Source organism: Salmo salar, chromosome 18 (assembly GCF_965601325.2).
Source record: "Salmo salar chromosome 18, fSalSal1, whole genome shotgun sequence".
NCBI lineage: Eukaryota > Metazoa > Chordata > Actinopteri > Salmoniformes > Salmonidae > Salmo > Salmo salar.
The window spans coordinates 74,600,652-74,614,234 of NC_138308.1; the positions used below are offsets into that span (position 1 = coordinate 74,600,652).

Genomic DNA, 13,583 nt, shown 5'->3' on the forward strand with positions numbered 1-13,583 from the left:
GCCCGTTCTGTGCATGATTTCCTGCAAGGAATGTCAGTGTTCTGCCAGCGAAGAGTCCAGATCTCAATCCCATTGAGCACGTCTGGGACCTGTTGGATCGGAGGGTGATGGCTAAGGCCACTCCCCCCAGAAATGTCCGGGAACTTGCAGGTGCCTTGGTGGAAGAGTGGGGTAACATCTCACAGCAAGAACTGGCAAATCTGGTGCAGTCCATGAGGAGGAGATGCACTGCAGTACTTAATGCAGTTGGTGGCAACACCAGATACTGACTGTTACTTTTGAATTTGACCCCCCCCCCCCCCCTGTTCAGGGACACATTATTCAATTTCTGTTAGTCACATGTCTGTGGAACTGTTCAGTTTGTCTGTTGTTGAATCTTGTTATGTTCTTACAAATATTTACACATGTTAAGTTTGCTGGAAATAAACACAGTTGACAGTGAGAGGACGTTTCATTTTTTGCTGAGATATATATTCACACACACACACACACACAAAAAGAATCAGGAACTTATGAATATATTTTTTAACACATACTGTATTTAACCCCTTTTTTAGGCACTAAACTTCTTCCATATATACTTCCATTCACTTGTTTAACTGGTACCGGGCTACCTTCGGACTAGTCTTGTAAAACAACCAACATATACAGTTGAAGTCGGAAGTTTACATACACTTAGGTTAGAGTCATTAAAACTTGTTTTTCAACCACTCCACAAATTTCTTGTTAACAAACTATAGTTTTGGCAAGTCGGTTAGGCCATCTACTTTAAATGAGTTTAAATGTATTTGGCTAAGGTGTATGTAAACTTCCGACTTCAACTGTACGTGTTCGAGAGTCATCTTTCCATAGAGGTGTCATTAGTGTGTAGCCCGATCTGTTCGGATGCTACAGTCAGAAGTTGGCAGATTGGCGGGACCGACTTCAGACGAGTCCCGTAACGCTTGTGGGGGTCGTAGAGCAAAACGTAGAACACCATCGTATTCATCATCGTTCGGACGCTTTTTTTATGGGATTTCCGTGGGGGTGCCGACATCGACTCTAGGGGTTAAAGACATATGACATCTTGAACTGGGAATCCATTCATGTCCTTTAGATTACGAAATGAGACACAAGCAATATATTTACATTATCAGAATGATATTTTGTATGTGTAAATAAAATATTGATATTCTAGTTCTGTCTTCTTGTACAGAGACGAGATAAAAGTTCAATTGTATGCTGCTGCTCATTGTTTACAGACGAGAACGAAAGGTAACAATTATTCATGTCAAGCATTGATCTCTTTAAAAGGTATCCTTGGTGGATATCTACACAGAAATTGAGCACAGTTTTTCTAGCTTGTAAGAAACAAAAGCTAGATTGCCTTGACAATAGCTCCAGAGGTTAGGCCTTTATGATAATATAATTGTACAGATTTCCATTGTGCTGACAAGGGCAGATACATGTATAGCTCTGGACTTGAGGAAGACGCCCTCTGCACATTTGATAAGAGGCCCCACAAACCCTATTTTCTTCTCAAAATGACTTCACCATTTTAAAAAACCCTTTCATATCCCTATTTCCTTTTGGCGATTGTGGACTGTACACACTTTTCTCCACACTTTTGGTTGATAATGGCCAGCCTAATGCATCTGATATACTGTAGTTCTGTGCTGTTAGGTGAAAACCGCTCCCCACTGAATGCCAGAGTATTTGCCTGAAACACATTTCCTAATGGGTTCCACTCATGAACGCCTCTTACTGTTTTATGGTTTAATTGTACCCATCTCACTGTTTTGACTGGCTAAGTGGTATCTGGTTGAAGCTCTTCACAGTTCCATGGGAAGGTTTTGGAAATAAATCCCCTTAGCCCTCTAGTTGTTTTTTTTATTTATTTTACCTTTATTTAACTAGTCAAGTCAGTTAAGAACAAATTCTTATTTACAATGACGGCCTACCCCGGCCAATTGTCTGTAGAACCAGGGTCTGTAGTGACGCCTCTAGCACTGAGTCCTATTATCAGTAAATCAAGAAAAGTATACTGAACAAAAATATAAACAACGTGCAACAATTTCAAAGATTTTACTGAGTTATTTCTGCGTCAGTAAGACACGTGAGGCCCAACTTTTATCAGCACGTCTCCTTCGCCACTAGGGGCGATAAAGACCACTGTTACTCAACCCACAACTAAACATACAAGGCCCTCCCTCGTCCCCCCTTTGGCAAATCAGATCATGTCTCTATACTCTTGTTTCCAGGAAGTACCCGCGACCCGATCTGTAGAGAAATGGTCCTTCCGAGTCAGACGCTATGTTGCAGGGCTGCTTTGCTAGCGCTGACTGGAATCTGATTCTGGACTCTGCGGATAGCATCGACTAGCTAACCACCTCCGTCTTGGGCTTCATCAAGAAATGCATCGCCGACATTGTCCCCCTACAAGCCCTGTATTAACATAGAGGTACGCCCTAAGCTAAAGGATAGAGTTACTGCACACAGGGCTTTCGCAGCCAAATCCGAGGGTTTGGCTAAGGACACGACCGTGTACAAGAAGTCCTACCTTGGCAGAGCCATCAAACAGGCAAAACGACAATATAGAAACAAGGGGAAATCCTATTACACCGGCTCCGAAGCATGTGGCAGGGGCTACAGACCAATACAAATTATAAAGGTAGACCTAGCTGTGATCTATGAAACAATGCTGTCTCCCAGACGAACTCAATGCATTTTATGCACGCTTTAAAACAACACCCAGCCAGGCTTGAGGGCCCCCTGCCATCCCAGAGGACTGATGTGACGTGAGTAAGATTTTTAATCTGGTCAACACTCGCGAGGCCATGGGACCAGACGGTATTCCAGGGCGCTTTCTCAGAGCATGTGCAGACCAGCAGCGCATGCACTTCCCGGTCATTGTAAACCTCTCCTTGTCCCAGTCTGTAATCCCCAATCTCAAGCTGACCACCACCATTCCTGTTCCTAAGAACTGTAAGGCTACCTGCAACAATGACTATCGCCCCATAGTACTAACATCTGTAATCATGAAGTGCTTTGAAAGGCTGGTCATGGAACACATCACCTCAATCATCCCAGACACCCACTCCAATTTGCATACCACCCCAACAGATCTACACTGCCCTCTCCCACCTGAACAAGAGGAATACCTATGAGAGAAGGCCGTTTATCGACTACAGCTAAGTGTTCAACACCATAGTGCCCTACCAAGTTTCTCACCAAGCTCTGGACCCTGGGATTGAACACCACCCTCCAACTAAAATGATCATTGATTAGATTTATTACACCACTGTCCATTGATTTCTATTAACATTTATCCTGGAACTGGTCACACTTACTCCTGTTCACATGTGTATATATTACCATTAATATGTATATAATCCTACTACTAGTCACCCCCTTTTTTTCCCAGGTAAATTGACTGGAACACATTCACAGCAACAACCTGGGGAATAGTTACAGGGATGAATGAGCCAATTGTAAGCTGGGGATGATTAAGTGATGGTGTTAGGGCCAGATTAGGAATTTAGCCAGGACACTGGGGTTAACACCTCCTACTCTTACATTAAGTGTCATCAGATTTTTAGTGGCCGCAGAGAGTCAGGACACCCATTTAACGTTCCACTCAAAAGACGGCACCCTACACAGGGCAATGTCCCCAATCACTGCCCTCGTGAATTGGGAAATGGTGCCTCCTACAGGCCCTCGAACACCACTTCCTGCAGCATCTGGTCTCCCATCCAGTGACCAACCCTGCTTAGCTTCAGAAGCAAGCCAGCAGTGGGATGCAGGGTGGTATGCTACTGTTTACGTGTATGTCCTACTACCAGTCACTTTTTACGTATAAACCCAACTCAACCACTCCAGTACCCCTGCACATTGAATAAGTACTGGCACTGACCTGTATATACTTTCTGTTGTTTTTTTAGTCTTAAATGTTTTATTCTATTTTATCACTGCAAGGTAAGAATTTCATTGTACTGTTTTACACGTAACGAATAAACTTTAAAACTTGAAAGGCTACAGCGGTCTTTTTCTAAGTAGTACAAAATGTAACTTTTTTCAAGTCTTGCAGCATGGAGTTGGCCATGTCAGAGGCAAATTAAAAATACAGTGTGCGTCTGAAGCAAAGACCCTGTGATCACATCAATGTGCCTTTTTCAAAAACACGTTTTAATTGAGAAACCTTTAATGAATTATGGAATGATATTCCCTTTTCCTTGCAGGAGTGCCCGAGTGGTGTGGTCAATGAAGACACCTTCAAAGACATCTACTCCCAGTTCTTTCCACAGGGAGGTATGTTGACAGATCTGGTGAGAATTGTTCTGCTTGATGAATGGCTCCCATGAACCATGCTGCTTTAGGCTGAAATGTTTACCACGGAGTTGTGTTCTATAAGCACAAAAATACTTTGAAACTGAAAATTACTGCTTAAACTTGTCCAACGGTTATGGTCATCTTTTTCCTGTTTCAAACGCTTTCTGTTTTTTGTCTACTGAACACAACCCTGGTCGGGGACCGCTTCGGGAGCAGAATGAATGAATATCACATGACATGCAAAGTGGAAATGAAGACAGATTTGTTTTCTTTTCATGCTGACTTGAAAAAGCAAGTGTAAAATGCTAAGTCAATTTTTATTATGGATTTTTGCATTTGGATGGACAAAATGTGTACGGCCAAGGTGTGCTTTTGCTTTTGATTATCCGGTGGAATTGGGTCATTGGAATTGGTATAACTGGAAAGAGAGGGGTTTGGGTTCTTGGAAATAAGCACCTGAACTTTCTGTGGCACATCGATATTCAGTTAATTCAGCTCACAAAGCCCAAAGGTAAAGTCATGTGTCATGTTCTTCTACTTCGAGGTTCTCCCATTTTCTAATTCATACATTGTTTTTTTTAAGGCCCCTATAAGGCACTATATCTCACCCAAAAATAAATAAAACATATTTCTTCTGTTTATCGAAAGACACTGGAGAATGTGTCCCCCAAATCACTTTTATATGATGTGGCCGTAGCTAAATATAGCTCAAAATATATGCCTCTGGAGGTCTCTTGCATTACAGCAAGAGAGACCAAACTCTGTGTAAACGCCAGGGATATGGGCAGACTTGTCTACCTCTGCAAAACACACATCTTCATTTCTTTCACAATGATAAAGTACAGGTGCCTATAGTACGTTAGAAACCTATAAAAAATATAATTGTTCTATATAAACTGTATATGACAGTGCTGGACTGCAGCCAAAGTCACACAGATACGTTCTCCTCAACCAGTACATGAAGCAATATTGTCTTCATACTGTAGGTAATAGATCTACAGTATGTGTCTTATTGTCCACTGTACAATGATGGATTTCCTTTTAAGAAGCAATGTAACATTGTAATGTCGTTATATCGCTTGTTCTTTTGTGCTCCGTTTATTCGTTACACTGACTGGGGCAGCCTTTTCTGCTAGTCCCCCTGGGTTTCTTGCGTTTGATGGAATGTCATCTGCATTAGCCCATACGGCTCAACCAAAGAAACTCAGCACATTTTTATTTTATCTCTCATCTTTACAGCAAACACACACACGCTGTCAGTCAGTCGCAAACAGGCCAAGATTTGAGAGCTCACGCAGGCACAGACACAGACACTTAGTTCTGTTATGCTGCTTGAAAATATTTTAGGATTGCCTGAGAGTTGCAACTAAAACATGTGAAGATCCAACTTTGAAAGGGAGCGATAACACATCTTGCTTAAAGGCCTGCTACTGGGAAAACTATCAAATTAAAACAACTCTAAAAAAATATCTTATTCTTACTCTGCTTTGGGAAACAAACTAATGATGGCTTTTATGTTGACCAAAGGAGAAAAAACACCACAGTTGAAAATGTCTAGTTGGAACCGCTGTCAGCATGTACTGTCCGTGTAAATGAAGGTTGTGACTTGTCATCACAATGTTTGACCGAGACTGTGTCTCTCGTTTCAGACGCTTCGACATATGCACATTTTCTGTTCAACGCGTTTGACACGGATAAAGATGGATCTGTGAGTTTTGAGGTAAGCAAGTGTGTCGTTGACCGTTCATCACTGACTGACGTGGCTCTCTAAAGTATAATGGCATTGATACATTTTACATTAGAGATTTGGTTCTATAGTGTCAAAGTTGATGCAGGTGTGTTAATGCTGGGCAAGAACAAAAGCCTGAACACCCCGCAGGTCTCCAGGAAAAGGATTGACAGACACTAGTCCATACATTTTTTAAAGTTTTTATTTAACCTTTATTTAACCAGGAATGTTCCATTTATATATCTCAGTTTCTTTAACATTACACGTTTTAATATAGAATATACAGTTGTGGAGATTCCTTATATACAGTATATCAGTCTCTGATGAGATACTCAGTTGGTCTTCTCAGTCCTAATCCAGTTATCTACCCCATTGACCTAGGAGCATTTGACAGAAGTTGATAAAACTTTTCCATAGCTTGAGCTTTACCCACAAGACCCGAGATAATGTTGAAACTATATACAGTTGAAGTGGGAAGTTTACATACACTTAGGTTGGAGTCATTAAAACTCGTTTTTCAACCACTCCACAACTTTCCTCTTAACAAACTATAGTTTTGGCAAGTTGGTTAGGACATCTACCTTGTGCATGTCACAAGTAATTTTTCAACAATTGTTTACAGACAGATTATTTCACTTATAATTCACTATCACAATTCCTGTGGGTCAGCAGTTTACATACACTAAGTTGACAGTGCTTTTAAACAGCTTGGAAAATTCCAGAAAATGATGTCATGGCTTCAGAAGCTTCTGATAGGATAATTGACAATTTGAGTCAATTGGAGGTGTACCTGTGGATGTATTTCAAGGCCTACCTTCCAACTCACTGCCTCTTTGCTTGACATCATGGGAAAATCAAAAGAAATCAACCAAGACCTCAGAAAAAAATTTGTAGACCTCCACAAATCTGGTTCATCCTTGGGAGCAATTTCCAAATGCCTGAAGGTACCATGTTCATCTGTACAAACAATAGTACGCAAGTATAAACACCATGGGACCACGCAGCCGTCATACCGCTCAGGAAGGAGCGTTCTGTCTCCTAGAGATGAATGTACTTTGGTGCGAAGAGTGCAAATCAATCCCAGAACAACAACAAAGGACCTTGTGAAGATGCTGGAGAAAACAGGTACAAAAGTATCTATATCCACAGTAAAACGAGTCCTATATTGAAATAACCTGAAAGGCCGCTCAGCAAGGAAGAAGCCACTGCTCCAAAACCGCCATAGAAAAGCCAGACTACGGTTTGCAACTGCACATGGGGACAAAGATCATACTTTTTGGAGAAATGTCCTCTGGTCTGATGAAACAAAAATAGAACTGTTTGGCCATAATGACCATCATTATGTTTGGAGGAAAAAGGGGGAGGCTTGCAAGCCGAAGAACCACATCCCAACCGTGAAGCATGGGGGTGGCAGCATCAGTGGTGATCCTAACAGATCTAAAACAGGGAATTTTTTACTAGAATTAAATGTCAGGAATTGTGAAAAACTGAGTTTAAATGTATTTGGCTAAGGTGTATGTAAACGTTTTACTTTGTGTGTGTGTGTCATATATATATATATATATATATATATATATGCTGGGGGGGATTTCCATGTGTGTGTATGTGTGTATATACACTGCCCCAAAAAATAAAAGGGAACACTAAAATAACACATCCTAGATCTGAATTAATGAAATAATCTTATTAAATACTTTTTTCTTTACATAGTTGAATGTGCTGACACAAAATCACACACAAATAATCAATGGAAATCCAATTTTTCAACCCATGGAGGTCTGGATTTGGAGTCATACTCAAAATTAAAGTGGAAAACCACACTACAGGATGATCCAACTTTGATGTAATGTCCTTAAAACAAGTAAAAAATGAGGCTCAGTAGTGTGTGTGGCCTCCACGTGCCTGCATGACCTTCCTACAACGCCTGGGCATGCTCCTGATGAGGTGGCGGATGGTCTCCTGAGGGATCTCCTCCCAGACCTGGACTAAAGCATCCGCCAACTCCTGGACAGTCTGTGGTGCAACGTGGCGTTGGTGGATGGAGCGAGACATGATGTCCCAGATGTGCTCAATTGGATTCAGGTCTGGGGAACGGGCAGGCCAGTCCATAGCATCAATGCCTTCCTCTTGCAGGAACTGCTGACACACTCCAGCCACATGAGGTCTAGCATTGTCTTGCATTAGGAGGAACCCAGGGCCAACCGCACCAGCATATGGTCTCACAAGGGGTCTGAGGATCTCATCTAGGTACCTAATGGCAGTCAGGCTACCTCTGGCGAGCACATGGAGGGCTGTGCGCCCCCCAAAGAAATGCCACCCCACACCATGACTGACCCACCACCAAACCGGTCATGCTGGATGTTGCAGGCAACGGAACGTTCTCCACGGCGTCTCCAGACTCTGTCACGTCTGTCACATGTGCTCAGTGTGAACCTGCTTTCATCTGTGAAGAGCACAGGGCGCCAGTGGCGAATTTGCCAATCTTGGTGTTCTCTGGCAAATGCCAAACGTCCTGCATGGTGTTGGGCTGTAAGCACAACCCCCACCTGTGGACGTCGGGCCCTCATACCACCCTCATGGAGTCTGTTTCTGACTGTTTGAGCAGACACATGCACATTTGTGGCCTGCTGGAGGTCATTTTGCATGGCTCTGGCAGTGCTTCTCCTGCTCCTCCTTGCACAAAGGCGGCGGTAGCGGTCCTGCTGCTGGGTTGTTGCCCTCCTACGGCCTCCTCCACGTCTCCTGATGTACTGGCCTGTCTCCTGGTAGCGCCTCCATGCTCTGGACACTACGCTGACAGACACAGCAAACCTTCTTGCCACAGCTCGCATTGATGTGCCATCCTGGATGAGCTGCACTACCTGAGCCACTTGTGTGGGTTGTAGACTCCGTCTCATGCTACCACTAGAGTGAAAGCACCGCCAGCATTCAAAAGTGACCAAAACATCAGCCAGGAAGCATAGGAACTGAGAAGGGGTCTGTGGTCCCCACCTGCAGAACCACTCCTTTATTGGGGGTGTCTTGCTTATTGCCTATTATTTCCACCTGTTGTCTATTCCATTTGCACAACAGCATGTGAAATGTATTGTCAATCAGTGTTGCTTCCTAAGTGGACAGTTTGATTTCACAGAAGTGTGATTGACTTGGAGTTACATTGTGTTGTTTAAGTGTTCCCTTTATTTTTTTGAGCAGTGTATATATATATATAGAAATCCCCCCCAGCATACATATAATTAACATTAATGAAGAGTATAGGCTTACATATTACAACAGACATGTTGTCATTGCTCTACACCCTAGTTATCTGGTGTTAATAAACACTGGGACCTTCTGTCCTAGAGTACTGGATAACCCTCAAGCCTATTTCATAGGGATCCTAAAAAAACTCTACAAATCAAATCATATGCATTCCTTATTATTTAAGTTTCAGCGCTACAAGGATATAATGTTCTCTTTGTTCAATTGTTGCTTTTTGGGAAGAATATTGTTTGGAAGTATCATACCGATGAATGCATTATGTCTTTTAGACTAGATACTTAATTCACTTAGATATGGTAATTAATTCAAGTTCATTCTTTACACATGAATATACTTTTGTGTATGTTGGATGTACCAATATCATATCAATCCATTCAGGTTTAGCTGATGTTTGAGATATACTTGGTACAATTGTATTGTGTTTGTTGAAGTGCAAAGGTCTAATGGGTTGTGTTTCTACTGCAGGACTTTGTAATGGGCCTCTCTATCCTGCTCCGAGGCTCAGTCCAGGAGAAGCTCAACTGGGCCTTTAATCTGTATGATATTAATAAGGATGGCTATATTACTAAGGAGGTACTTACCATTAATGTCACAACTTGCTGTCACGGTGATGTTGATATGGTAGATGACTGAACAGTGTGAATCATATATAGATTTCTTTAAATATGAATAGAAGGGATAACCATACTGACCTAATAATTGTAAAGTGTTGTATGAGTGATGACCTTCTGTATGTAGATACAAAGCATGACGTCTTTTGAATACTGGACAACCAGTCTAATGATATGTAAAAAAAGAACGATCCCCTACTTTGTCAATGTTTCATAGTATGATACCCTGAAAGTCGGGTATTGCATAATGTACTTGTCAACATATCCGTTATCTTAACTCTCCGTTTTAAAGGAAATGCTTGACATCATGAAGGCCATCTATGACATGATGGGGAAATGCACATATCCCCTACTCAAAGACGATACACCTCGGCAACACGTGGAGATATTTTTTCAGGTATGGTTTTTATTTTTAAGTTCCGTATATTGTTGCCAAAATGTGCATATTATATTCCCCATTAGCAGCATTTATTGTATGGACCCGTAGTCCAATGCTTGTCATATTTAGATACAAATAACCCTAAAGTACAGTGACATTTGTTGTGTGGAATGAAATGACCAATTTACCATCTTTTCAATTTATTTCTGTCTATACTGTTACATTATATTGTGTTTGATTCTCAACATCTCTGCCCTTCCTGACCAACAGAAGATGGATAAAAACAAGGATGGAGTTGTAACCATAGACGAGTTTATTGACTGCTGCCAAAATGTGAGTTATTTCTGCCTTCTTTTCTGCAATCGCATCATATGTTTTGCATAATGCAGTATTTAGTACCTCTGGTATTCACATAAGAGTTGTCAGTGAAGTAGCAACATATCTTTAAAAAGTATCTTTGTCCACCAGGATGAGAACATCATGAGATCGATGCAGCTCTTTGATAACGTCATTTAACTTGTGGCTGACGTGGAGAGCTCTGGACCGGACTATCAACAGACTTTATTCTATCAACTGTACGCTGTTCAGGCAAACGTATGGAAGTATTGTCACACAACAAATACAGTATAGATGTAATGGTATGAAACATTCTGGAATAACTTTGCAAAAAAAAGCCTTGATGTTTCCATTCTTACGTTTTCAATTTGAGTTTTGTGGTTTGATTGAGTAAATTGAACTCTTCAAACCTGTGAACAAAGATGCCTCGATCTTAACAGCTGTGCCGCAGTCAGTGTTTATCTGCAGTACAGGAAACCCGGATGTGTTAGATTTTGCCACTGCCTTTGAACAGATGGACAACAATGAGTTTGAAAGGTGAGCGTTTGTGATGAATAGTGACAAGCAAGCGTTGCTAAAGTAGGCTACAAATTCCAAGGTTTTCCACCCACCATGGTCCATCCTTTGCTCTCACAGGACCCGGATAAAATATAGACTTAACATTGTACCATTTAAAAATATATATGTATATACTATCTGAGGACTGTTCAACTAGAATGAGACAATGCCCTCCACATTGAATTTGATGAGTCTGGACAGTGAAAAGTATCCTTAGAAGCACACAGGCTGGTGTTACTTATAATGAGTCTACGCATAGGAGAAATGACCATCTTGTCACAAGATTATGCTGCTTCTAAATGTATTTTATGTGACCCTACGTGTGTATTTCCCTGTTTTGAGATGTTTCCTGTCGACATGTTTCCATTCATGTTTCGAAGCACTATTTTGTAGTTTACACTGGTATGTTTGATTTTATTTATATAATATGGTAGTCAGTGTACAAAGGGATAGTCAGATGTTCAGTATTAAGCAGAAGCTAACTCTTGGGGTGAATTTACAGTCTTCTTGGGTATGTAATATATATTGATCACTGTCTTATAAAGAGGATCATTGGGATGAAGTTATACAAGCAAATCTGATCTCTGTCACCTTTGGTTTTGTAAATATATTGCCCTCTCCAGAAACAACCCCTAGCCCCAACTTTCTAGGCGATTGCAGAGATCTGGGAGGATTGGACAGGTGTAGCAATATGCCGATAATTCCACTCGGCCTGTCAGAAGGCAAGGTGGAGCTATAACCTATTTCACTTTGTATCTATCCAATCCTCTCGAGACTTGTTCACACTGCAGGCCTTCACACTGCTCAAATCAGTTTTGTTTTTAAAATCTATTTTGGAATACTGACTGTCTAAACAGCAAGTTACAAGTGACCAAATCGGATTTGTGTGTTCAGACAGCAGTCATTTGCTGGTTGTCATAGTAATGACAGGTGTGTGCACAGTGGTGTAGGCTGATTGGTGGTACTTCTCAGAAGTTATGTGGCCATGGACCTTTCCCAGTTGTTTTGAATGTTCAAACACTTTTAAGGATAAGATGATCCAACTTTCAAAACAAGTGGTAGCTGTTTAGCTTTAACTAATGTGTTTAAACAAACTAGTTACCTACTACATGTTCTTGTCAAACTGGCAACAAGCTAGCAAGCAACAATATATGCCAATTAAGTCTAAAAACCACATGAGGGAAAATCAGATTTGACTGTTCAACCCAATTCGAATGGCCAGGAATCAAACCACCTACAAGTGTGTTAAGAGTCTAGCTGTTGTTTCTGGATAGAGGTTGCTTCTGGATGGGGTCTGTGTTTGGTTTCTTTGCATAATGAAGACTGATTGGCTGCTGCTCTCTCTGATTAGAGCCCTGATTGGCCCCAAATGTGGGCAGGCACAGAGCATGCTGGGCTGCAGATGGGGCCTCACCTTCCCCAATCTCACTCACTCACAGGTGGTTCCAAAAACCCTACTATTTTGTCCTCGTCTATCTAAAAGATTGCTTTTACCAATGTGGACACAAGCAAGGTAGTATCTGCAGTATTCTGTGCATTTCACTTGTCTGGACTTAATTGGCAATTACTTATATATCCATGTAAATGTACCCATGGGAATATGTCTGATGTCCATATGATTAAGGAAAGTCTAGGATAATAACTTGTTTGTGTACCTAACTTGATCTTTTTTGACCAATGATTTTGTTCAGCTTGCTAATTATCTCCTAAACACATGGGTCAAGTTAAGTAGGGCACAGAAAAGCCTGCAATGAAAAACAAGTTATTTTTGGACAAGTTCAGGTATAGCCTCTACAAATCCAAGAGTGGAAGACTCCTCTCTCGTCTCTAACATGAAGGCTCACTTTTTGTGAACAGTCCCATCACAAGTCAGAATGTTGAATAAACTTAATTTGAACGTACTTTACCTGTTGTCCGCTGATTTTGTCCTTTATGTAAGAGGTCGTCTGAGACAAAATACCCACGGAGTAGCATTATTAACCCGACTTTCAGTACGCTGGTCTATATCGGTTTGTATTTTCAATGCTGACGCAATTCGCATGTGACTTGCACAATATGTCAACAATGGCCGAGCTTAACCGAAGCACAGACTGAATGTTGTCCCAAACAAATTTCACAAGCACTTCCAGCTGATTGCAGGGAACAGGCTTTGGTCGACTACGTTCGGTTACATTTGCCTATTGTTCACATTGTACATCATGTGAAATACGTCAGGAGGTGGAAAAAACAAGCGACAGAACCTACCGGCGCAGCAAAAAGTCGGTTAAACAATACTTTCCTATGGACATTTTAATCTCCACTACCTTCCAGCAAAAGGACCAACAGCACGGACAACCGGTAAAGTAACCTAGTTTGTAGAGACTATTACATATTTTTAACAGCAACTTTTTTCAGACTGATTATC

General features: G+C 41.4%; 1 protein-coding gene across 2 annotated transcripts in view; it reads left to right on the plus strand.

The window, feature by feature from the left end:
* LOC106577616 (Kv channel-interacting protein 4) overlaps positions 1-13,080 on the plus strand; it is a 299,837-nt gene extending 286,757 nt beyond the window's left edge. For both annotated transcript variants that reach the window (XM_082965117.1, XM_014155831.3), the window contains exons 3-8: positions 4,218-4,287; positions 5,958-6,028; positions 9,761-9,868; positions 10,199-10,303; positions 10,556-10,618; positions 10,754-13,080. In XM_082965117.1, coding sequence (XP_082821243.1) covers positions 4,218-4,287; positions 5,958-6,028; positions 9,761-9,868; positions 10,199-10,303; positions 10,556-10,618; positions 10,754-10,801 — 465 coding nt within the window. In that variant the 3' untranslated portion in view covers positions 10,802-13,080. The remainder of the gene's footprint in view (positions 1-4,217; positions 4,288-5,957; positions 6,029-9,760; positions 9,869-10,198; positions 10,304-10,555; positions 10,619-10,753) is intronic.
* The last annotated feature ends 503 nt before the right edge of the window (positions 13,081-13,583 follow it).